Source organism: Sardina pilchardus, chromosome 4, assembly GCF_963854185.1.
Source record: "Sardina pilchardus chromosome 4, fSarPil1.1, whole genome shotgun sequence".
Taxonomy (NCBI): Eukaryota; Metazoa; Chordata; class Actinopteri; order Clupeiformes; family Clupeidae; genus Sardina; species Sardina pilchardus.
In genome coordinates this window covers 31,265,786-31,293,285 of record NC_084997.1, presented here as the reverse complement: position 1 = coordinate 31,293,285, position 27,500 = coordinate 31,265,786, and the positions used below count along the sequence as shown (strand labels likewise).

Sequence of the window (27,500 nt, the reverse complement as noted above, 5' to 3'; positions counted from 1 at the left end):
GCGTGCAGGCACACACACACATACATAAAGACAAGACACAGACAGACAGACAGACAAACAGACACAGACACAGACACAGACACAGACACAGACACAGACACAGACACAGACACAGACACAGACACAGACACACACACAAGGTACCTTCTCAGCGGGAGATGAGGCCAGGGCTGTAAAACTGTCCTCTGGAGTGGTGAACTTCAGGCCAAACCTGACCACACACACACACACACACACAAAACACACACACACACACACACACACACACAGGGAAACAAGTGAATGGCTTACACAACACAAAAAGGCCTGAGGCACAATGACCCTTTTTATGTTCCTGATCAGGGCTGTCATATTAGATGATTACAGTAGCAGGCCTTCGGTGAGATTACCGTAGCAACACTGCTAAGGCTTTTTATATCCCGGTTCAGAGCCAACTGTTTGACATCAGGTATGTAAGTACAGGAATGATCTAGATAACATCTCTCATTGGCTGAGAGCCCAGCAGGAAGCAGACACTGCGCCGCGTGACCATAACAAAGACTACCGATCCCTGGGACTGGGGCATAGAGGGCCTTGGGGTGAGGCTCTGGCTACTTATCTTCTCTCTCTCTCTCTCTCTCTCTCTCTCAACACACAGACACAGACACAGACACAGACACAGACACAGACACAGACACAGACACAGACACAGACACAGACACACACACACACACACACACACACACACACACACACACACACACACACACACACACACACACACACACACACACACACACACACACACACACACACACACACACACACAGTGGCAGCTCAGGTGGAGAAGTCAATAAAGGCCCAATGCAGATAATGGCTCTAACAACAGATAAGAGAAGAGATATGGTTGGCAGGGGGTGAGTAAGTTCCCAAGGATGACAAATTCTACACTACCTATGCATCAGCAGGGTTATACGAAACACGTATGTGTGTGTGTGTGTGTGTGTGTGTGTGCGTGCAAGACTTACAGTCCGTCATCTTCTTCACACAGAGGCTCAATCCACAGGGTGGCCAGGGGATAGACGTGGTAAGACGAGAACTGCAAAAACGAGCACACACACACACACACACACACACACACACACAGACACACAGACACACAGACACACACACACACACACACACACACACACACACACAGACACACAGACAGTAAGTCTGAGTTATTTCCCTTAAAAACGAGAACACACAACAGAAAGCACAGAGGGGAAATCAAAGGATTTCAGCTGTTAGGATTTTCATTAATGATTCATCATCATAAAAATAATTAAGAAAAAAACCAAACAGAAATGTGTCTCTAGTCGTCAGTTTCACCACTCTGCTGATTTTAACACTGTAATGATGTGTTTCTGGCGATTAATGAATCAGTATGTTTGCAAATAAGAATAAGAAATAAATTAATTAGAATAAAGTGCATACTGTTGCATATAATCAAATTACTCATACGTTTTGGTCAAAGTTGTGTTTATATAATGACATCAAAATCTGTTCATAATCTGCATAAATGTAATGCTTTCATTATAGCTGCCATGATAGAGCTAGAACAGAGTCCGAACTCTGTTACTTGTTTCTTTGTGTGTGTGTGTGTGTGTGTGTGTGTGTGAGCATGTGCCCGTTCTTACATGCATACATGTATATGTGTGGTTTGCCTATCTCTTTTCTTGCTGTGGTCTGTGTAAGAGGGAGGAAGTGGAGATGTCCTATCACCAAAGATTAGAAGACACACACACACACACACACACACACACACACACACACACACACACACACACACACACACACACACACACACACACACACACACACACACACACACACACACACACACACACACACACACACACACACACACACACACAAAAACTCTGAGCTTGCAGGATCAGTTCCCTCCTATTGCAGACATGCTCATGTGATATTGTATGCAATGTGTTATCAGTAACAACGCACAGACACACACACACACACACACACACACACACACACACACACACACAGTGTGTGTGCAAGAGCAAGGGTAATGCATGGGCGATAAGATGGGGTGTGTCACTGAGAGACAGAACAGCTCTTGGTTTTAAGTGAGAAGACTAGCCTGTCACCAACTTTAGCGAACAAAAGCTTTGATGGGACTGACTAAGACAGGCAGCAGAAGTCACCTGTGTGTGTGTGTGTGTGTGTGTGTGTGTGTGTGTGTGCCAACACTACACATAGGAGGTCTTATGTTTTCCCTCTCAGTTCTAAAATAAACACACGGTTCCTATTTAAAGAGCTCCATGGCATGGCACGGCACAACGCAAAGCGACTCTTCGGCTCTCATCCGCTTCCACTGACACACCAACAGTGCAGTGAGGATCCTGTTTACACAGCAGTGCCATGGACAGCACTTGTGCCTGACCTGCCCCTTACTACAGATCACAACACTGGCCCTGGCAGGCAAATCACACTGAACTGGGATCAGGAATACAGTCATTTCCCGTGTATCAGCCGCATTGTGGATAAGCCAGTGTCAGGACAGTGTTTTATGCAAGTTAAAAGAAACACAACCATATTTATACCATATTAACTGCCCCCGGGTAGTAACCTCATAGCTGAAGAAATTTGGCGAAATCAATCTATAAGCCGCATAATAGTTGGGAAATTACGGTAGGCCTTTAAACATACCATAATTTCCCAGACTATTTAGCTGCGGCTTATACATTGATTTAGCAAAACTTCTTCCACTATGAGGTTAATACAGGGGGGCAGTTAATATGGTGTTAATATGGTTTTGTTTCTTTTAACTTGCATAAAACACCGTTCTGCGGCTTATACACAATGCAGCTTATATGCGGGAAATTACTGCATCACTCATATCACTCATACCACTCCAACTCCTCATGTAATTTATCATCTCACTAGCCACACACTGGACATTAAAGGTACAGTCTGCAATGTTGCTGAGACTTCAAGCTAAAACAGCCAATGAAATGACACCTTTCCCTTCCATGCTCGTAAAGCAACGTGTTGATAGGCTGAAATTATTAATGGGCTGGTCCAAGCCTGTATGGAGCAGGAGTTCACAGAGTTTGACTTTATGCTGGATTAAAACCACGGTCAGTGCAATTCTGTACGGCTTAACCAGCACTCTTGTAGGCGTGCGTGGGAATGCCCCTGTCTGTGTCTGTCTGTCTGCATGCATCAATAGAAATCACATGCATCAGGACCGCCAGATTAATCACTTCTGCATCCATCACTATGCCAAAGTAACTAGGAAAGAATGTTAAACCGGGTGTGTCACACACATACAGTACACACAGACACGCACACACACACACACACAGCAGCAGCAGAGAGGCAGAGAGTAAAACAAACAGTCAAGTTGAGAGAGAGAGAGAGAGAGAGAGAGAAGAGAGAGAGAGAGACAGAGAGAGAGAGAGAGAGAGACCTTGGCAGTCAGAGGTGGTTAAACCCTAATCCACACCCAGAGGTAAGTAAACATGGAGACAATGGCTATGATTCTGTGTGTGTGTGTGTGTGTGTGTGTGTGTGTGTGTGTGTGTGTGTGTGTGTGTGTGTGTGTGTGTGTGTGTGTCAGAGAGAGAGAGATACTTAAGTAGAAACATGAAGCACATACGGATTCAAAAGCAAAGTGAAAAGAGTGTGGGACTGAATGAGACTGAAGAGCAGTGGAAAAAAAGACGAGAAAGAAAAAAGTTCTTAAAAGTAAAAAAAGAAAAAGACTTCAGGGCCTAACTCCACTTGGATGTTAAAAAGTATTGTTAGGTGTGTGTGTGTGTGTGTGTGTGTGTGTGTGTGTGCATGTACAGTATGTATGTATGTTTTAGTTGTTGGAAGTGTGTAATGAGTTTAGAGAGACACCAGTAAAGCTTTGTCAAGCAGTACGACCTCCTTGTCGAAAGCCTTCACACCCAGTAGCTTAATACTGTAATAAGTCAACAGCCCGAGCCAAAGGCAGGAGTGGAACAAACAAAAGGCCGTCGTGAGAAAACAAACCACATTCCTCAGGTGTACTTACAAACTTCTTAGACGGAATGTTGCCCTAAAAAAAGACACGTCCAAATAAAAAATTAACAACAGATCAACTGAAAATCTACAGAATCTTATGCAAAGGATTTAGAATTGCTTGCTCATGTGTATGTGTTTATTTTGTTCCTGTGTGTGTACATATGTGTGTGTGTGTGTGTCTGTTTGTGTCTGTGTGTGTCTGTGTGTGTCTGTGTGTCTGTGTGTCTGTGCACGCATGCGTGTGTGTGTGAGTATGTGTATCCATGTGTGTGTGTGTATGAGAGCCTGTACCTGTGTGTGGACAAGCGCGTCGTTGAAGAGGATGAAGCGGTTGACGGAGAAGCGGCCTGCGTTCTGGAGGGTCAGGGCTTTATAGTTGCTCTCACACACCAACCGCCGACAAGGAGTCCGCAAGGCATCCTGGGGAAAGAGGGAGAGGTTTTTTTTTCTCTTTAGAGCCAACATCAAGACACACCTGAAGTGATACTGGGCGTAGACTCAGCATGTGTTGAATGCAGTGTGTGTGTGTGTGCGTGCGTGTTTGTGTTTGTGTGTGTGTGTGTGTGTGTGTGTGTGTGTGTGTGTGTGTGTGTGTGTGTGTGTGTGTGTGTGTGTGTGTGTGTGTGTGTGTGTGTGTGTGTGTGTGTGTGTGTGTGTGTGTGTGTGTGTTTTACATTCAACTTCATTGTCATTGTGCAGAGTACAAATACGGAGACAACAAAGTTAGTGTCTAACCAGAAGTTCAAAAAAGCAGAAATGCTCAATGTGAACGGTATACACAGGTAGGTCAGTGTGAACAGTATATGACATACAGTATAGTTAGTGCAGTGTGGACAGTAGTACACAGTTAAGCAACTGGCATCGTTCACATGTGCAGTGTGCTGACAATAACGTGGTGTGTGCTGGATGCAGTATGTGCAGTATGTGAGTTTGGCATGACATCGCCAAAGCACGCCCAGAATGCCTCATATTGCACTTCATAACAGACACTACAAACGCACGCCCAGATCGCTTGATATTACACTATGTGATGTTCTTGATCATGTTTTTGGACTAACTGGGTTCTGCTTTAACGATAAATGGCACTGGATATTGATGTCCATGGGACACATATATCAAATCTACCATTGTGCTACTTCTAGAAACGCATCATGGAGAAAGCACCTACTGTAAGACCACTCATACTGTACGTAGTTTTGAGTAAATATAATAGGCACATATCCTTTCGCCTTGTTTTCTAGTACTACTACTAATCTTCTGTTAGTTGTTCGATCTTACAATGACCAACTGGTCTGTGCCTTTAACCATAACATCTTAATCTGTGGATGACTGTTGACTGTTTAGCTCATTGTTGTTGGGCAATGCTGCTCTTAAACGCTAACAGGATCAACAAGGCAACAACGGGGTTTCTGGCAGACAGTACCCATTGTGCAACCAGTAGGCAGACACTGCTTCATTCTGAGAAGTGGCATTGAGCAATGTTACAGTGCATTTCCACTATGGGCTAAAATCTTGGTGACTGAATCCTGGTGACTGAAAAAGCCTCTGAGTTGTTTAGATTCCCTGTGTAAGGCTGGACAGACAGGACTGAATCAAGGCCGAGATGGGGCTTTTCGGAATAGAATACAATACAGTAAAATCAGTCCATCAGTAACTTAGGCTGCTTAATGACAAAAAAAAGACAACTTCTAAAAGGCCATATACAATATGCACATAGTCATGTATTTATATATGTATCAAAATGTCAATGTACTGTATATCAAACATTTTGCAAGAAAGTGAGGACAGCATTTCCAACAATTTCATAACTGAGGCTGTTCACAATTGCTTAAACGTGAGGAACACCCTTGGGCAGAGTATTGAGCCTTAAAGATACACTTTACAATAGATTTATATTTTACTCTGCTGTTGTGCTTACTTCTCATGGCTTGTTCCACCTGTACACAATTAAAATGATGCTTTGCTTTGTTTGTGGTAGAAAAGGACTAACAACAGACAAAAACCATCTCCAAAGAGCTACAGTACATCTCTATATCTCTAGCTACTGACCATGTAATGTTTCACAATTCTCACACAATGTCTTTGGGTCAACTATTTTTGAAGTTGCACGGCTTGTTCTCTCATTAGCAACTAGCTACGTCTATGCGGTATATGGCCATTGGCCATTCTAGGTGAACAAGTCCCCTATTACAAGGGTTTTGGGTATTGTTGAGCCTGAGTAAAAACCTTGGGCTATCCCCAATGGAAAACAGTTGGAATGGTCACTCACAGAGGCCTTGGTGGGCAGACTCCTCCAGAAGTCCAGCGTCTTCTCTGCCTCCTTCCTCTGCTTGAGCAGCTGCAGTGCCGCAGCCTCAAACCGGGAGCAGCGCTCATCCAGCAGAGAGTACTCCTCAGACTCCTGACAGGGACACACCACATCATCATCATCATCATCATCATCATCATCATCATCACCACCGTGTGTGTGTGTGTGTGTGTGTTTGTGTTGCATGTGTTTTTGGAGTGAGTGATTGAGTGTGTGTGAGAGATAGAGAGAGAGAGAGAGAGAGAGAGAGAGAGAGTGAGTGAGTGAGTGAGTGAGTGAGTGAGTGAGTGAGTGAGTGAGTGTGTTTGTGTGTGACTGACCACATGGAAGCAGGTGGCCAGCTTCAGCAGGAGCCGACTGTACTGGTGCATGTGTTTGACGGGCAGGTAGAGCAGTGACTGCAGCAGACCAGGACCAGAACTGGAACCAGGACTGGAGCCGGTAGGGGAACCTTTGTCTTTGGGCTCCGACAGCTGCTGAAGAACCTCCAGCTTCTTCCCAAAACACTCCCTAGTGGAGCAGAGAGAGGATCAAGAATGCAGTTACACACAAATACAAGAAAGACTGTATACGAACATCATCTACATACAACTGAAAAAGGGACTACAGTCTCAATATGACCCCCCTGGTTAAATAAAGGATAAAATAAATTAAAAAAATTCTAGCCTGTTTATTCTTCACCCATTTTGTGAATTTTATGAGTTGACTGCTGTCTACAGCACCGGCTAGTGATTTCAAAAGTGGACTTCAGTTAATGAAATCCCCTTTTAGCACCATGTGGGCTGGGCACCAAAAAAAGGTGTTTGACACTTAAATAAACAATATCAATCAATCAAAAAATATAGAGGTAGTGATATCATCAGTAAAAGCAGTAATTTTATGCACCATCAGTCATAAAGAAAGGGGAAGTGGTCAGCGAACACCTGTTAGCAGAAGCGCTAATAATATAGCTATTGATAGCGCTGTCGGCAACGGCAATGAGGAACATTAGACCACAATGGCGGTTACAGTAGTAACAGTGGTAGGAACAGATGTAGGGGAGCTATAATGTACATATAGGAAGAACTCACAGCAAGGGTTTGAGCAGGCTTAGGAAGCCACCCATCACCATGAAGTTCCCCACTGAGCTGCTGTACCTGAGAGAGTTGGAGAGATGGAGAGGGAGAGATGGAGAGATGGAGAGATGGAGAGGGAGAGCAGGGGAAGAATGAGAGAGCAGTCATGAGGAACAGTTCTTGCATACTGTAGGTTCTGCAAACGGAGAACCAATCAAATCCATATAATTATAAACCATGCAAAACTGAATAGTGCCGAGGATTTGATTGATTCTCTGTTTGAGTATATCTCAAGGACTATGCAAGAAGCAGGGAGAGAATGAGAGAGCAGTCGTGAGGAACAGTTCTTGCATAGGTCCTGCAGATTACCGGACAGATATACTCAAGCGGAGGATCAATCAAATCTAATCAAACCATGCAAAACTGAGTAGTGCTGAGGATCATGCCTCATTAGTCAATGGAGATCCTACTCACTCCTTATAGGTGTCCAGGAAGATGCCCGTCTGTTTGAGCACGGCCAGACTCCGCACATCCCTCTCTCTCTGCAGGAAGCGGGTCAGGGAGACGGAGTGCTGACCAATCAGGTGACAAAGCCGACTGAAACTTCCTGCCAGGGTCTGCAGGAGCATGAAGGACTGGCCCAGAGACGCCTGCACACTCTCTACCGGCCAATCACAGGAGGGCAGAAACAGGAAGTCACAGATCCGTTTCACTTGGCATGTTTTTGACAACGTTAACTGTTTTCTTCCTCAAAATCGGACTTTTCAGGTCTTGTTTTTATTAAAAGGCAATCCACTTCTGTGGATGCCTCGGTGAGAGAATATCTGCCAGAAAATGTAGTCCTCAAAAAAACTAAATATCATGGAACAAAAGAAAACCTAAATCGAAATCAAGAGTAGTAGCTTCAGCCAACCTTACCAAATAACCAACGACCAGCAGACTCAGAACTGGTCTCATGACCTTCGACCTCTGACCTCTGAACTCAGACCTATCATATTTGACCTTTGCCTTATGATCCTTCCCAGATTGCAGTACCCACCCCGTGCCAGTAGGGGGCGTAGTATCTGGCTCCTGACGGCGCTGAGGCGGCAGTAGAACTTCCTCTCCGCAGCGCAGAGCTCGTGCAGAGTGGAGATGAAACCCATGATGTTCTGGTCCGACAGAGCGAGGCAGGTCTGACCGCCGGCAAAAACCTTGCTCACATAACCCATCTGGACACACAAACACACACACACACACACACACACACAGATATGAGATGAAACCCACAATGTTCTGATCCAACAGAGATGAGAAACACAAACACTAATTACATCCACATTGGCCATCGTATCCACAAACACAAATGCAAGTAGCTGATTATATTCACACAGCAGCAGTTCAGGAGTTGTTGTGTGCCTTAAAGCAACACTAAACCACTAGAGTACAGTATGTTGCATGATTTAATGAAAGTATCATGTATTGGAACATCGAGACATACATGGTGCGGTTATAGCCGATAGAGGGCCACAAAGTGAATGCAGACGTGCCGTTACAAATTATTTTAAGGTACGCAAAACTCTTTAGTGTTGCTTTAATCAACACATACACATACACACACACACACACACACACACACACACACAGAGGTACGTACGTTCATGCAGAATGGCAGTAGAGCGGGCGTCTGTGTGTATGTGCCGGTAGGCCCGTCCTCGGCCACCTGCTCCCCGCTGTAGTAGAGGATGGGCTGGACACAGTCCCCGTCGGCCAGCAGCAGCGTGTGGGTCTGACCGGCACCCACATCCCACACGTGGATCCCCTCTGACATCTAACACACACACACACAAACACACACACACACACACACACACACACACACACACACACACACACACACACACACACAAACACAAACACACACACACACACACACACACACACACACACACACACACACACACACACACACACACACACACACACACACACACACACACACACACACACACAAACACAAAAACACACACAAACACACACACACAGAAATTCACATTCTAAATCGGACCACTACATACTAAGAATCTCTGTTATACACTTATACACACACACACACACACACACACACACACACACACACAGAAATATACACACACACACAGAAACTCACAATCCAAATTGGACCACAACATACTAAGAATTTCTGTTATACACACACACACACACACACACACACACACACACACACTGTCCTAAATGATTCCTGTAATCTCCGTTGTGTTGTTCCGGGCCTTGTCTGATGTTAAGCAGCATGTCACGCTGAGAGCTTTATGACTCAGAGTGTGCCTCGTGTTCTTACACACTTATTACAAAATCAATCATCTGGGAACAGATCACCAACTGCTCACTGACGCCTGGCCAGCACTGAGCCAGATCTGAGCCACAGCTGGCCCAGATATGAGGTGGACAATCAATTCAGTTCTATTTAACTTCTAGTAAATGGACTGAATTTATATACAGCTCTGGAAAAAAAAAAAAAAGACCACTGCACATTTTGCCGAGGTCATCCTACAGTTTCTGAGTGACATTCGAATGCTTTGACGATCATATTAAAAATTAAGAGATGGCTGCGAATTTGAATATGATTGTCAATTCATTAAAATGTCATTTAGGAACCGTACTGTAGCGCGCAGTGGTCTTTCAATTTTTTCCAGAGTTGTAGAGCTTTTATACGTGTCACAGATAGAATCAAGAGACATCATTTTATGCCTCTACTCGAACTCGTTCCACTTAACTTCTACCCTGTATGAATTTAAAATAGTGACATAAAGTGTGCAAATTGTAACTCTCAATTGTCCATAACTATCACTGTACAGACTGCAGGATATAGCATAGCATCAATTAGCACTTACTGTATCTGTGAATATAATAGCGTACTTTTGCCTTTCTGTTGAGAAGCTAACTGTAATCCCTACATGTCTGTATCCATCCTCTGCACAGTGGCAATGAGTATAGTGTGGGCGTAGTACAGTAGGTGGAGTGGGTGGAGTGGGTGGAGTAGGTGGAGTGGGTGGAGTAGGTGGAGTGGGTGGAGTAGGTGGTGTGGGTGGAGTGGGTGGAGTAGGTGGAGTAGATGGAGTGGATTGAGTGGGTGGAGTAGGTGGAGTAGGTGGAGTTGGTGGAGTAGATGGAGTGGATTGAGTGGGTGGAGTAGGTGGAGTAGGTGGAGTTGGTGGAGTGGGTGGAGTGGGTGGAGTAGGTGGAGTGGATTGAGTGGGTGGAGTGGGTGGAGTAGGTGGAGTGGGTGGAGTGGGTGGAGTAGGTGGAGTGGATTGAGTGGGTTGAGTTGGTGGTGTGGGTGGAGTGGGTGGAGTAGGTGGAGTGGGTGGAGTGGGTGGAGTACAGTAGGTTGAGTAGGTGGAGTTGGTGGAGTGGGTTGAGTAGGTGGAGTGGGTGGAGTGGGTGGAGTAGGTGGGGTGGGTGGAGTACAGTAGGTTGAGTAGGTGGAGTTGGTGGAGTGGGTTGAGTAGGTGGAGTGGGTGGAGTGGGTGGAGTAGGTGGAGTGGGTGGAGTGGGTGGAGTGGGTGGAGTGGGTGGAGTGGGTGGAGTAGGTGGAGTGGGTGGAGTGGGTGGTGTGGGTGGAGTGGGTGGAGTGGGTGGAGTGGGTGGAGTAGGTGGAGTGGGTGGAGTGGGTGGAGTAGGTGGAGTGGGTGGAGTGGGTGGAGTAGGTGGAGTGGGTGGAGTGGGTGGAGTAGGTGGGGTGGGTGCAGCGTTACCTTAACGGGTTGAGGAGCCGTGCTCAGAGAGTTCAGGTGTCCCAGCTGCCCTGCTTTATTGCTGCCCCAGGAGAACACCTGGCGGAGAAACACACACACACACACACACACACACACGAACGTACACACACACACACACACACACACACACACACACACACACACACACACACACACACACACACACACACACACACACACACACACGAACACACACACACACACACACACACACACTTCAATTACCATATAGCTCTCCCCTCAAGTCCTCCCTTTCATCTGTTTATTAAACAAAAAAAAAGACTATTTGAAAACTTCCATCCTGTTTCACCTCAGCTGCCCCTGCAGAGAGCCACTCCAGCCACACACACGAGCGGAGCCATGGAGGCCCTGGGCCTCGAGGAGCGGAGGGGAAAGCGGGCGGGTGAGCACAGACAGCGCCGAGTCATGTTTTCCACACTCTGGGGCTGAACTGCTGACTCATGGCTCTAGAGCCGGTGCCTATTTTAGGTTCACCTCATAGCGGTGCTCGCCACAGAGAGAAATCTATGGAAACTGGAATATCAGTGGGGAGGAGTGAGTGTGTGTGTGTGTGTGTGTGTGTGTGTGTGTGTGAGTGTGTGTGTGTGTATACCCGTGTGTGTGTGTGTGTGTGTGTGTGTGTGTGTGTGTGTGTGTGTGTTCTGACCTGACACTGTGCCGTGAGGGCTAGAGAGTGGTGAGCCCCAGCCTCCACCTTCACCACTTCCCTTTTACTCAGCGTCTTAATACAGAGCGGCTGCAGCCTGGGGAGAGGGGGAGAGAGGGAGAGAGGGAGAGAGAGAGGGAGAGAGGGAGGGGGGGAGGGGGAGTACACACAGTTACACAATTATATAAAAACTAAAACTCACAGTTCAAAAAAGACCATAACATACAAAGAATCTCTGTTGTGATGTGAGTGAGAGTCAGAGTGAGAGAGAGGGAGGGAGAGAGAGAGGGAGAGTGAGAGTGAGGGAGAGGGAGAGGAATAGAGAGGGAGAGAGGGATAGAGAGAGGGAGAGGGAGAGGGAGAGGCAGACTGGACAGGGGGTGGGGGACTCATATTTGTTAGTGCCTGGTCAACTTCACAGTTAATTGTTGACTCACCGTTTACTTCCCTTCAATGAGCCTAACTGACCTCAATCCATAACTCACCCTGACACCTGTGGAGACTACCACTGACCAATCAAATCAGACAATCAACCGAACCGATGCCTCCTGCTACACATCTAGAAGCCACAGAGTCTGGGTACAGAAACAGCACCCTGACCAGCGAATTACATACAGAAAACATATCAACAACACCCAATAGCAAGGCCCTTAACATCTACAACTTACAGTACAATACATGAACTCCTACAGTATATTACAAACTAATTGAATAGTCCTGCACTATTAGCCATATCCCAACCAGATAAACAGAGTGAGAGAGAGAGAGAAGAAGGAGAGCGAGAGAGAAAGAGAGAGAGAGAGAGAGAGAGAGAGAGAGAGAGAGAGAGAGCATAGACATGGTGAGGGGGCCAAGGAGCCTGGGAGGGTGCGGTTGCCTTGGAAACTTCAGGTCATTTTGTCAAGGACACGGCCGTTGCAGCACAGCCAAAACTGAGTACGAACGCTAGAAACAGAACTAGCTTTCTGATTAGCACGGACACCAATCCACACAAGAGGGGAAGAGGAGGAGAGGTGAGCAAATAAAAGATGACAGCGAAAATCAACAGAATAAAGCACAAACTCTCAATGTCCGTTTACCAGTAGCCCTTTACTTCAGTGGACTTAACTCCCTAGGCCCTATGTTCCTCATATCATATCAGATGTTTACATAATAAACACGTGAAATCCACTTAGCAAAGGAGTCACATTGAAATGCCTGAGTGCAATGGTGTCATTTCATAAGCTTCAGCTGAAAGAGATCAAAGGTAAAGAATGTTTACCTCAGGTAGAATGTGAATGGCCTCCTAATCTTACATAAAACTTAACCCTTTCAGCACAGTGGCACCAAACAGAACTATTCAGCACTATGCAACCAAAACGAATCATTCAATAACATATTACTAAACTGGACCATGCAAATAAATACATAAATAAATAAATAATTCAGTGCCATGACACCAAACAGCACAATTAAACTTAACCATTCAATATCAAACTGAGCGTAACCATTCAACATCAAACTAAATGTAACCATTCAATATCAAAATAAACCTAAACATTCAATATCAGACTAAACATAACCATTCATTAACAGACTAAATGTAACCATTCAATATCAAACTAAGCGTAACCATTCAATATCGTAACAAACTTCATCATCCTTCACCCTTTTAACACTTCATTACAGTACCTAACCAAAGCTTTCAGTATTCCACAACCAAACGTGGCCATTTAGTAGAGTATCAGTTCAGTAGTGCGGACTGACCTGGGTAGGCGGTCCCCATGGCCCAGTTGGCCCTCCTGGCCACGCCCCCAACTCCACACCTCTGTGTACAGAGAGGGCAGCAGAGGTTCCGTTTCCACGGGAACGGGCATCTTCTTGCCTCCTGCAGAGCCAACTCTCCGATGACCCAGCTTTGGCAACAGTGGGGAGCCTGAGGACACACACACACACACACACACACACACACACACACACACACACACACACACACACACACACACACACAAAAAATCCATATATCTTAACAAGACTCCAGGGAGCTGGGCTCAATATTCACATGAACACCCTGATTTTTCAAACCTAAAGATGAATGGCACTGATAACTGTGTTAACTACTATGGCTCCTTTTAGATGCAAGTGTCGTGTGCCATAAAAACAACACTGGCAAAATAACTAAATAGTATGTGTAGGCACGTTTTGAGATGTGATTTGAGTGTTCAGATTTTTATGAGTTTCATCAGGTCCCTTTCCACAGGTGTATTAATCAACCATGTAGTCTGCATTCATAATCTGGGTGCTTGATTGTATACACCTTTGGGAAGACACCGGATGAAATCCATGTGTGGACCCGTCTCAGGTGTATGTTTTGCGTACCCTGACAGGTGAGCCCAGGTAGTGAGTTCCTGCGTCCGGTCTTCCTGCTGCTGCTGCTGCTGCTGGCGTCCTCCAGCCGCACGTCCATCATGCTGGCGCTCCTGGCGGCCTGGTGACCCCCCCTCTCCCCCTCCCGCTCCTGCACCCTCAGCAGCCCACTCAGGGGGTCCCGCGCCCCCCCCTCACACAGCCCCTGCACGCCCCCCCCTCCCTCCCCCTCCCCCTCTGCTCCGCCCCCCCGCCCGCCGGGCTCCAGGTCCCGCTCCAGGCCAGAGTCCTCGTCAAAGGTGTCGTCGCAGGTGGACGCCAGGTGCTCGTCGAAGGCGGGGTTCAGGTGAGTGTGCGGACAGGAGGGCAGGCAGGCAGGTGTATGGAGAGGGACAACAGGTTGGGTCACACCTGGATGGGGCACACACATTGGTGTTGCAGCTGTAATGGATACACCTGTAACAGGTGCATACAGCACACCTGAAATGTATACTGGAATGCAACATACTGTGTATAGATGAAGCACACCTGAAATGTATACTAGAATGCAACATACTGCGTATAGATGAAGCACACCTGAAATGTTTACTAGAATGCAACATACTGTATATATATATATATATATATATATACAGTAACTACATATGAAGCAGCACACTTAGTTGTAGGGCTGCATGATTTGGGGAAAATATCAAACATTCACAGAAAACTGTTTACCAATGTTAACAAACGTTGGCCTATGTTTGCTAATTTGAACACACCTCTAGACAGGTGTAGGAAATACAGCAACAGTCTAGGGTATGCCTGAATGAGGAACACTTGAACCCAACATATACTGTATTGATGGGGCATACCGTTTACGTAACACCTGTGAGGTTCACACTATCATAGCACCCAAAATAGAGTATGCTACTGAATAATGTCCATGATTGAGTACAGTATATGGTAGGGCACCTGCATGAGGCTTACCTGGTTGGTTCCCACCATGATGGAGCTGGTTGCCATGACTGGCAGGCGGAGGAGGGTGGGTGGGGGCTGGCGTGAGGCCTGGCGCTGACGTAGGGGTGGTGCTGGGCTGGTCGCTGACTGGCGAGGAGGGAGCGGAGTGGGTGGCAGTGCCAGTCTGCTCCGTCAGGGACAGATCCGACATGCGCTTGAGGTAGTTCTTTAGCTCCTGCTCGTCGGGGAACTGAGAACTCCTGGTTCTCCTCACAGGCGATTTGGCAGTGTCTGTTTGTGCTGGTGTGCTCCCCTCATCAGGTTCTACCAGGTTCTCCGCTTTAGAACCTGCCTCTGGAGAATCTCCAGCAGAGCCCACCCTGGGACAGAACGCCTCCGACGACAGTGACAATCCTATGTGATTCACATCTAGAGTGACCACGTTTGACCCCTGACCTTCTGAACTTTGACCTAGCGGCTCCTCCTCAGCCTGCTGCTGCTGCTGCTGCTGTTTCTCTGGGGTACCGTCCTGCCCCATGTCCTCGTTGAGCTCCACCCCTAGGGGGCAGTAGTGGTTGTCGGAGATGATGACGTGGTCGTCGCGGTCGATCATGGTGTAGAGGAGCTGCTGGCAGCGGCCGCACTTGTCCAGGGAAAGCGTGCGGGCTGAGGACGGGGGCAGCGAGCGCACCAGGGCCAGGCTGTGGAACCCCCCACAAGCCACCTGCACCACATACCTGCACGGGGACACATAACCAGGTAACACACATTAAAACCCAAACAGGACCAGTACACTATATGGGGACACATATCCAGGTTACACACATTAAAACCCAAACAGGACCAGTACACTGTACGGGGACACATATCCAGGTAACACACATTAAAACCCAAACAGGACCAGTACACTGTACGGGGACACATATCCAGGTAACACACATTAAAACCCAAACAGGACCAGTACACTATATGGGGACACATATCCAGGTAACACACATTAAAACCCAAACAGGACCAGTACACTATACGGGGACACATATCCAGGTAACACACATTAAAACCCAAACAGGACCAGTACACTATACGGGGACACATAACCAGGTAACACACATTTAAACCCAAACAGGACCAGTACACTATACGGGGACACATATCCAGGTAACACAGATTAAAACCCAAACAGGACCAGTCCAGTACACTATACGGGGACACATATCCAGGTAAATCATCACTCAGAGAAAATAAATACTCTTTTCTGATTGGCTGATGGGGTGGCTATTAATTCTAAATAATGGGACACCTACGAAGTAGATCTCGTAAAAAAAAATATAACCGCTCCATATCAATGCTTATGCATAGTAACTATAACAACCACAATAGGACAATGATTGAGCCCAGAAGCAGGCTTTGCAACAATGGAATCAACTGTAAACAAGCTACTGTAACTATGCTATCGTTATCAGGGCCGAAGAAAGCTGTACAACAAGCTGAACCAGTAAGCTTCTTTTTAAACGGAGCCGCTTGTTTCCTTTGCGTGTTATTAAGGCATGACTACTGCCTATAGTGGCAAGCGGGTGATAGGCGGATATGCGGGATAACGGCCTTCAACGTTTCCTGTTATACGGAATTATTGGACTCCGGTGGAGTACATTCCTTGCCCTTCTGTCCATTAATATCATATAACAGGACACCTCCGCAGCTGTTACCCCTCACTTAAACCCCAAACATACACTATATGAGGACACATCATCAGGTAATACAGATTAAAACCTTAACAGGATCCATACACAATATGGAGACATACAGTGGGTATAGTAAGTATTCACACCCATGCTAAAGTTGACTAAAAAGAGGAATATAAAATCATCTTTTGAGAATTGATTGTAATGCCTTAATTCAAAAAATGAGTAAAAATCAAACCGCTAAGGACACTAATTTTCTTTGTGATTGAAGAATGTATCGTAAATAGATAAATGTTCTTCCTTAAATACAGGTTGCATAAGTATTCAACCCCTATGTTAAATTCCCATAGGAGCAGGAGGAGTTTTTATATGTTTTTATTTTTAAAGTCCAGCTATTTCATGGATCCAGGATAATATGCATCCTGATAAAGTTCCCTTGGCCTTTGGAATTAAAATAGCCCCACATCATCACATACCCTTCACCATAGATAGAGATTGGCATGGTGCTTTTTACAGTTAGCCAATTAGCCTGTTTGATGCTCATTGAGCTCAATGCAAATTAAACAGGCTAATAGGCTAACTGGAAAAAGCACCATGCCAATCTCTATCTATGGTGAAGGGTATGTGATGATGTGGGGCTATTTTAATTCCAAAGGCCAAGGGAACTTTATCAGGATGCATATTATCCTGGATCCATGAAATAGCTGGACTTTAAAAATAAAAACATATAAAAACTCCTCCTGCTCCTATGGGAATTTAACATAGGGGTTGAATACTTATGCAACCTGTATTTAAGGAAGAACATTTATCTATTTACGATACATTCTTCAATCACAAAGAAAATTAGTGTCCTTAGCGGTTTGATTTTTACTCATTTTTTGAATTAAGGCATTACAATCAATTCTCAAAAGATGATTTTATATTCCTCTTTTTAGTCAACTTTAGCATGGGTGTGAATACTTACTATACCCACTGTATAACCAGGTAATACAGATTAAAACTAAAACAGGACTCAAAAAGGACCCATTTGTAAGGGGGAACATCCTGGAAGAAAATAAGAGATCGCTGCAAATTGCTCTAATGTCATCGTTGCTGAGTGACATGAGTTGACGGTCATATTCAAATTTGCAGTGGTCTCCTAATTTTTTCCAGAGCTGCATAATGATCGCCTCTGTGTTGTAAATAGCACAATGAATTCAGTACAGGAAACATATTAGCAAATATATCAAATTATCCATTCTAGGACAAACAATAGGAAGCATCATAACAAATATATTTATTCAAGGAAATACAGAGAGTAGTTAATAGTTAATAGTTAATTTTAAGATATCTAGAGGCAAAACAAATACAATGAACCTTTCAATCCTTCCTCACTGAGGCACAAATAACGCCACTCACCTGCCAGCCAGGTCTTCTACCTTCTGCGGTCGGCAGACGGGCGCGTTGCCCTGGGAGACCAGTCCGAGCTGGCACCCGCTGCCCCACGCCCACACCTCGTGCCCGACGGAGAGCGCCAGCGTGTGCTGGGCGCCGCACGCCACGCTCTTGGCCCGCACCAGCCGCGGCACGGCGCCCTCCGTGTCCAGCAGCGTGATGGGCGTGGGGCTGGGCACCTGGCTCCGCCCCGCCAGGCCGCACTGCCCGTGGCTGTTGTCGCCCCACATCAGCACGCAGCCGTCGCGCGTCACCGCCCCGCAGTGGAAGCTTCCGGACGCCACCGAGACCACGCCGCGCCCGTTCAGACACGCCTCCTGCAGGGGCTCCGGCGAGTGGGACCCCGCGCCCTGTTTCCATGGCAACTCGCCAAAGCTGTACACAAACCCACCTGAAAAAAAAAAAAATTGTAAATATTCATGAACATAATCAGTATCAAATTACTATTGCAATTTTTCTTATCATTATTATATTACCCTTATAAAAATTATAATTACTGTTTTTTATCATCATTATGATCTGCATTATCATTACTCTGTAGCCAACAAAATGTGATAATGAAAACTGTCATCCTTTCAGTCTGTCAAGCAGCCGTAATAGCTAGTGACAGGAGCAGTGCTGGTACTGAATGTGAGGAATTTGTCAAGCTGCCAAAGAATTTACACCAGAGACCGTAGAAGCACATTGCCTCACATCTCTAACCTCCAATAACGCTTTCACTCACTCAGGGAAAGTTACAGCCCCTACATGCAAAATTTCAAAACCATTATACAGTATGTGTTCAGTAACTGTTATCTACAGAGGATATGCAAGTGGTATCTGTGTGTGTTTTAGAGAAGCTTTCCACTGGGACAAAGACAAACTGGTCTCAAGACTGACACACATGCTTGTTCACTATGTTTTCTTTCTTTCAAATGAAGTCCGTAAAGTATTGTTTTAACATTCCTCTTGTAGTTCTTCAATAAGAATCTGAGCTGTGCTGTGTAACAGTCTTGACACAGACAGCACCTGAGCTCTGCCAGGCCATCCTCTAGTCAAGTCAAGTCAAAATGTATTTCTATGGCATGTTTACAGACAGCTGAGCCACAGTAAAGTGCTAACAAGTGCAGAGAATAAATAAAAGGCACAAAACAAGAACAAAGAAATGGGTTCAGTGTACACACAAAGACTGTAGGAGTTAAAATAAAACAAAAGCAGATCCTCTAAAAAGCAAACATTTTTGAATGTTAGCATTTTCTGATAGAGAATGATGTTTGTGTTTTGTGTACTGCCTCACCTTCAGTCAGCAGTAGGCCATGGCAGGAGCCCAGGGCAGCCTGGAGCACAGGCCTGGAGAGGAGCACTCTCTCTGGGCTGACACTGCAGGAGTAGCCCCTCCACCGGTGGAGCACACCGCGCTCTCTGGAGCTCCCATCATCAGCATCAGCCTCTCCAGAGCTGCAGAGAGAGGGAGGGAAAGAGGGAAAGAGAGGGGGGAGAAAGAGAAAGAGAGAAGAAAGATGTTTAAACATGTTTATGCATATTACATGTACAATGTATATGTAATTGTCTGTCTATGCATCTACTGCATTTTATGTGTACATGTAATTGAGCTTTGGCAATAATGCTATTGAAACATTCATGCCAATAAAGCTTCATTGAATTGAATTGAAAGAGAAAGAGAGAGAGAGAGAGAAAGACAGAGAGAGAGAAAGAGAGAGGTGAGAGAGAGAGAGAAAGACAGAGAGAAAGAGAGAGAGGTGAAAGACAAGGAGAGAGATGAGGAAGGAGAGAGGAGAGAACAGTTGCTTATTGAGCCTATATTCGAACATTAACAATACTACACAGTACACTCATCAAAACTTACGATGCATGACAACATCTGCCTACACACACATAATGAAAGCGAGAGGAGAGGAAGTCACACGAAGAGAGGTGGAGAAAGAATGAGACATAGAGAAAGATGAGGGGGAGAGGTAGACAGAAAGTGAAAGAGAGAGAGAGAGAGAGAGACAGAGAGAGACAGAGAGAGAGGGACCAGACGTGGTTTTCTAAGTTTTGTAGGGGTAAGCATTCTTCCCATTTTCATTCATGCACTTACGGTTCTGGACAGATGTCCTACACACTACTCTCTGTAAACATTACACACCACACAAGAACTTATTCACATATCTGCACGTATTACACTCATTCATTTTCAAGCCAAGACATTTCCAACCAACACACACAGAGACCACACATTACACAGTCCACAGATATATTATGCATGCAATTTGCCATTTGCAACTTGAGCCGGCTACTTAAGAGTGAATAGACAGTCACCAAGAGACTACACGAGCATAGGGCACATTACAAGATCCATGGTACTCCGATTCAGTGCATGGAAACACTATTACCTTTTACTTGTGTCCATTAGTGTGCCATCATCATGCTGTCTGATCATAACACTGGCATCTGCTGAGAACAGACAATCTGCAAAACAGGGAGTTGGGCATGTCGTTCCAGTATGTTTGTGGTTTAGATAGACTACATTGGTATGACAGCAAGAACAATGGCACCCAAAGGGAATAGAGTCTGACATAACCTGAAGCGTGAGTGTGTGTGTGTGTGTGTGTGTGTGGTCCAGATTTTGTGATGCTGCGTTTTGACCTTCATTGCATGAGAGCTCTTAGAACAATGGCTGTTTGACAGCAGACAGAAACGGCAAACTGTGGTTTGCCATGTTCTGGCCACTCTGTGGTTTCTGTGAAAATGTCAGCTATTTCACATTGTTTCTGTCCAGCACAGAGGATAAAAAGACGGATTTCTTTCCGCTGAAAAGGACGGCCGTGAGCATAGTTTAGAAGGAATGCTTGTTTGTCACCAAAACTAAGCTTAACGGTTTAAAAAGAGTTGCCAGCCACCGCAAAACGTTGTCTGCCTTCAGTAGGCTAATTGCAACATTGTAAACTGGAGACGACTTTGTTACACACGCGTGACAAACGTTCCACTGCTCACGAACAACAACAACCACATCGCAAAGTTTGCACTGTTGCTCCAGAAGAGCACTGATATGGGCAAATAATACAGACGTTGTTTACCTCCTTCGAGTCATACTTACAGAACTCCACGAAACATCGGAATTCACGGAACGCGTTTGACAGCCACAGTAAGGACTACTAAACAGTAGTTTTCTGAACCGAACATAGTGGTCGCGTCTCATGTAAGCTAAACTTTGGCGCAAACTTCCGGGAGTGGCGGCGGCGGTCTTCTGACAGCCACTGCTCGCTTACAGTGGCTGAGCTCGAGACCACAAGTTGACAACACTAGTTCAGCTCCCTGTAGGGGGAGACCAAGCCTCTGATGGAAAGCGATAAGGGTCAAAAAGCGCTTGTGGTAGCAAAAATAGACTATTCACCCCCAGGAAAAGGAAAGGGTCAGAGACAACAAACTTGAGGTACTGGATAACATGCTAAGATACATGTTCGATAACCATGTAAATAAATACATAAATAAGCTGATAAATAAATTGGAATGAATTGGAGAGGATGTATTTAAAATGTGGTCAATGCGCAATGTACATTAGGCTATCCGAGACCAGAGAACAACATAGGCCTACAATGAATAAAAGGGACACATACAAATTTAAAAAGGAACAACAATCGAAATATTAAAAAAATATATAGGCCGACAAGCTCGTGAAATAAACTGTAGCCCAGGGCTATTTTAAACACACCATTGACACAGCTTCTTAAAATGAAAAGCACAGCCAAAATCACGTGAGCTTAAAAATAAGGGCATATGGATATGGATAAAGTTTTTTTTTTCCCCTCATAGCCTATAATAATGTGTGTCATGTAGCCATAGGTCAGTGTGCCTTAAGCATTAAGTTTGGCCTTTGGTGTGCCTCAGAGTCAGCCCCCAAAATGTTGAGAACCTCATGTAGGCTATAAGCTAACTAGGCCTACCTAATTATATTGAAATGGATTTCATTGCATCAAGTGAGTGAAGCCAAATCCATCTCAGAAGGTGAGTCACTAGCAACATATCACTTAATGTGCTGTACGTATGTCTCATGAAAAGCCAGATTTTGCTATGTTGCTGATGCCAAATTTTTAATGTTGAGAAACATTTCAAAGCAGGTGCTTTTGCGTGTTTGTGTGTGTGTGTGTGTGTGTGTGTGTGTGTGTGTGTGTGTGTGTGTGTGTGCGCGCATGTGTGCTTGGGTGTGTGTGTGCATGTGTGCTTGTGTGTGTGTGTGTGTGTGTGTGTGTGTGTGTGCGCGCATGTGTGCTTGGGTGTGTGTGTGCATGTGTGCTTGTGTGTGTGTGTGTGTGTGTGTGTGTGTGTGTGTGTGTGTGTGTGTGTGTGTGTGTGTGTGTGTGCTCTACAGGTGAAAAAAATCCTGGAAGAGAATGGAGAAGTTGGAAACTCCTGCATTAGTGTTTCTGGCCTGACTTGGCACTTCAAATGAGCTAAGCACAGCTAAGAACACACACACACACACACACGCACACGCACACGCACACACACACACACACACACACACACACACACACACACACACACACACACACACACACACACACACACACACACACGCCCACACACACATGCCCACACACGTGCTCACGCATGCCTTATAGCCCATTTTCAGAACTTAAACAGTCCGGCCCATGCCTGAGCCCTACTACAAGCGTATTTTGTGTGCATTGATAGCTTACTCTTATAAGCTGACAAAAATTTTACTGTAGGCTATCTTCTACCACAACAGCCTACTCAGATAATGGTTTACATATTCATAAGCACTGCTACAGTAGTAATAGCACAGACCAGCCTTTTAGAGCCCATGTTAAGGTTGTCTTTGTTGAATCATTAGCACATCTCTGAGATCTGAGACCAGGGGGGTGAGGGCACATCCCATCATAGATGCATCAAATATCCCAGTAGTCGGGGAGCCAAAATCTCAAAAGCTCAACAAAATGTTTTTTTTTGTTTGTTTGTTTTTTTTGTTAGGCAGAGCAGACCCTCCAATTATTGGTTCTTAGGGTCAAAGGTAACAGGAAAAACACAAATAAAAAGTATGACAGACCATGTCAGGTTCAACCCATTTTTGAGACTTTGGCTCCCTGACTAGGCTACTGAAACATTATGTATTAACATTGTTCTACAGCTGTTCTACAACTGACAATAGGCCTATACTGTAGTTTTCACATAGAGATTTTAAAATTGATATCAAACAGGACCAGATTATAATTCTCTTTTGACAAAGACAGTTAGTTCCGGTGTTTCCAGAGAGGCCCAGGACTGAGTTAAGCTCTCGGCAGGGGTGGCAAGAAAAGACCAAATGGCAGGTGAACCCAGAAACTATAGTCCACTGTACAGTATGTACAGTATAAACAGGGGTGCTGTTTATTACAAAGGCTTTTGTCAACATGGGACCTCCACTGTTTTAGGTATCCACATTTCTGGCCTTACACAGACAGCATTATTAAGTTCAATATAGACTAGGTTTGCATGTGCAAAGTTGATTTGAAATGTTTGAACTGCCTGACCTGCTGGCGAATTTGGATTTCGCCTGGCAGCTCAGGCTGGAAACCTGCACATCTATCTCCCCTGCTTCCTGTCCTCAACCTTTGGGTCCAATCACAAACTAGCTTATCCAAAAAACTCACCTGGATCATTGGTCTGATTGGTTAAAGGACTATAGAGTCATTTGAACTATGCCCATTGATCACACCTCTTGTGCAGTAGAAATAAAGCGCAGACTCCCCATACTAATGTTCAGTCCTAAAAAAAATGTTTTGGGCTGGGCTGTTTAGTATGGTGATAGCCAAACTACCAGATGAGGCTAATTAGAAAGTATTTTTTTTGTAAGACAGCAACAGCATCATGTTAATCATCATAGCTTTTTTCAGTTTCATCTGGCCTACCTGTCAAAACCCTAGACATCACAAGCTGACATATGTGATGTAGCAGAGGCTACTTTCGCTTTCTAAGAGAAGGGCGTGATTGACTGGCAGGAGAACCGCAAAGACAAGTTTAAAAGAAAAGCGATAATTCTTTTTTTTCTACAACAAGATAGGCATTTGCCCTATTGGGAATCTATAATGATACCATGTCCTCTACCGAAATAAGTTGGCAGATATTAGTCGAAGCAGGAAATAACTTTAATCCCTGAAAAATATTTTAATTGGAATTATTTGGAAAGGGCATCTCAGTCAAAGAGGATAGATGGGCAGTTGCCCGGCAACTTTAGCCCTGCCCTTAACATCTACACGGTCCTTTCTCCTGAAAACAATTCTGCACTTACTATACTCCTCCAAAGCTTGCAGACATGTCACTTCACTCATACTCTCACTCTCTCTCTCACTCTCTCTCTCTCTCTCTCTCTCTTTCTCTCATTAACTCTACTTGTAACAGACACTACATTCACTTCTCTCTCTCTCTCTCTCTCTGTATCTCTTTCTCTCATAAACTCTACTTGTAACAGACACTACCTTCACTTCTTTCTCTCTCTCTCTGTCTCTCTTTCTCTCATTAACTCTACTTGTAATAGACACTACCTTCACTTCCTCTCTGGTGTCAGCCTACATTGACTCAGTTGCTCCTTAAGCATTTTCACTTCCCTTGTTTTCCTCAGACCAAAGGCCTGCAAAAGATCCCATGATCCTCTCTGCCCTTACAGTTTTTCTCAATTGTTTACACACAATTTCTGGTACTTGAGACACAATTCCCATAATATGTAGCTCATGCACCAACCTCCTGAACCGATTCTGCTGAACTATAAGCACAATTTCTGCTTTACACTCAAATTTCAGTTCTATAACACACTGTTTTCAAAACACTACACACAATTCTGTGCATTAGACACAATTTTCATGAAGAAAATCTCTTGTTTTCACAAAGAACACACTGCCATTCAAATTCTAAAGCTAAATGCCCTACCTTGCACACTGACTCATCAGATGGGCAAACTCCTGTCACACAGTCTTACAATTAGCAATCAGAGCTTTAGTATTACAGTAGTAGTACAGGCAGAGGCAGAGCCAGAGGAGTGAGAGTAAGAGGAGGAGGATGGGGAGGCCAAGGACTGTAATCTCTGATGAGATCCGAGCCACTAGAACATTGCAGTGCTGCGTATCAATACAGTACAGTACCGGACAGTACAATACAGCTCAATGAGCACATAGTACAGTATTGCTTGGACTGTAAAAATAAAGTATGTTTCAAGTATTTGGGGAAAGTAATCCTACTTTGTATTCCTACACAGTTTACAGTATTGTACTATTTGTTTGGCAGCCGAAAGATTACCAACACAAGGGCTTCTGTCTCCTGAACAGGAAACTGAAATCATGAGCATTGTCCTAGAAAAAACGGCATAACATTACGGCAAATACAAAGAAAAATAATAGAAAACAAAGAGATATTTCAAAATATTGATAGGGTAAGCATGTCAACTTACTGTATTAGCTTATCTACTGTTTGTAGTACTGTTTGTAGTGTAACACTGAACAAAAAAAGGCCCAAGTCATTATAATGAATGGAGAAGAAGTGTTTTCAATTCATCGCAGTGTTTTTCACTGAGCACATCAGTGTATGATATATGATGGTTTGTGTGTGTCTCTTGAGAACAAAAGAGCATTTTGAGGAGAAATTGCATTGTTTTGAAGGTAAAGTGTCATTTTGCAGGAGAATTGTGGAGTTTTGCCCATTGTGTGTGTTGTTTTGGATTTGTGTGTAGAGTTCTGAGAATATGAGGCATGTTTTCAGAAAATGTGTGTTAACAATCGAGAAAAACTGTAACAGGCCTCACGTCCTGAGTCAACATTTCACAGTCCACTGATACAGGGAGCTGGAGGGTTGGGGGAAGGTGGTGGTGGTGGTGTGTGTGCACGTGTGTGTGTGTGTGTGTGTGTGTGTGTGTGTGTGTGTGTGTGTGTGTGTGTGTGTGTGTGTTGGGGGGGGGGGGATTACAGGAGAGAGAGAGAAAGTGTGTGTGTGTGTGTGTGTGAGAGAGAGAGAGAGAGAGAGAGAGAGAAAGAGGGAACAGGGAGAGAGAGAGAGAGAGAGAGAGAGAGAGAGAGAGAGAGAAAGAATGAAGGAGCCATTGATTCCATACTTCAGGCCGTTTAGAAGGCTCTGCTCGGATTTGCAAGTAAACTCCAGAAAAATGTATCCACCAAAAGCACACAAAGTTCACCTCCTCCAGTCAGTCTGCTATGTTGCTGGACGAGAGATCAGAGCAGTTTTGCACGTAGATTTACACTGTGGCACTTTGATGTATGACTGCTCTGGTATATCCTCAGTTCACAGTTGAAATGCTAACAGGTGCAGCAAAATGTATAAGAACTGTAATTCACAAGCGCAATTTTCTTAGAGACCAGAAAAGAGCATTATATTAATCCAAAGGAATCCAATACTTTTGCATGAATGCATTTTCCGATGCCTTTACTTATCTCCTATATTGCAGCAATGCCCAATAATCTCATATTCCTTTGACTTCTATTTTATATAACACTACTCCAGTCTTCAGAAAGACAAAGACAAAATAGGTCTTTTGTATTGCCATGGTCGCACAAGTAACTAGACAGGGATTACATTGTATGTGCTTCTCTCTAGTGGCCAAATGGGGATTAGCATTGCCTGGAGGAAAAGACTGAAGGGTGAACGTGGATGGAGCTAGATTCGCCACCAGAGGGCGATGTAAGACCACGGTATACATCTGCATGCTGTTTTTTTTTGTGTGTTCACATGCATGTAGATCGATAGGGGCCTACTTATTCACACACATCTACAGCTCTGGAAAACATGAATAGACCACTGCACATTCCGCAGATGTCAGCCTGGTTGCTGAGTGACGAGTGAGGTGACGGCCTTTTTCAAATTTGCAGTGGTGTCTTAATTTTATTATGAGCGTCAAAACTGTACTCCACCTAAACACTGTGCATGAAACACTTCATTCACGTGTTAACAATATCAGCATGGGAAATCACATATTTTTGTTTGTGCTTGCAGAAATACACACACACATACACATGCACAGGCGCACACACACACACACACGCAAACACACACACACAAACATGTATTCATGGACATTCAAGCACAGTCCACTTCTCTCTTCATATGGAAACACACGTACAGACACACAGACAGACATACACACACACACGCTCTCTCTCTCTGTCTCTCTCTCTCTCTCTCACACACACACACACACACAGACACATAGACACCTGCACACACACACACACACACACACACACACGGACACACATGGACACACACACA

General features: G+C 44.9%; 1 protein-coding gene across 1 annotated transcript in view; it reads right to left on the bottom strand.

Moving 5' to 3' along the window:
• Positions 1-21,476, bottom strand: part of LOC134078981 (alsin-like) — a 38,616-nt gene extending 17,140 nt beyond the window's left edge. The window contains exons 1-19 of the mRNA XM_062535144.1: positions 21,328-21,476; positions 20,624-20,699; positions 19,525-19,685; positions 18,213-18,639; positions 15,163-15,869; positions 14,206-14,604; positions 13,594-13,762; positions 11,848-11,944; positions 11,160-11,237; positions 9,041-9,214; positions 8,444-8,615; positions 7,879-8,065; positions 7,420-7,485; positions 6,670-6,859; positions 6,311-6,442; positions 4,333-4,461; positions 4,052-4,075; positions 1,008-1,078; positions 145-211 (exon numbers count right to left, since the gene is read on the bottom strand). Coding sequence (XP_062391128.1) covers positions 145-211; positions 1,008-1,078; positions 4,052-4,075; positions 4,333-4,461; positions 6,311-6,442; positions 6,670-6,859; positions 7,420-7,485; positions 7,879-8,065; positions 8,444-8,615; positions 9,041-9,214; positions 11,160-11,237; positions 11,848-11,944; positions 13,594-13,762; positions 14,206-14,604; positions 15,163-15,869; positions 18,213-18,639; positions 19,525-19,685; positions 20,624-20,670 — 3,297 coding nt within the window. The 5' untranslated portion in view covers positions 20,671-20,699; positions 21,328-21,476. The remainder of the gene's footprint in view (positions 1-144; positions 212-1,007; positions 1,079-4,051; positions 4,076-4,332; positions 4,462-6,310; positions 6,443-6,669; positions 6,860-7,419; positions 7,486-7,878; positions 8,066-8,443; positions 8,616-9,040; positions 9,215-11,159; positions 11,238-11,847; positions 11,945-13,593; positions 13,763-14,205; positions 14,605-15,162; positions 15,870-18,212; positions 18,640-19,524; positions 19,686-20,623; positions 20,700-21,327) is intronic.
• Between the last annotated feature and the right edge of the window lie 6,024 nt (positions 21,477-27,500).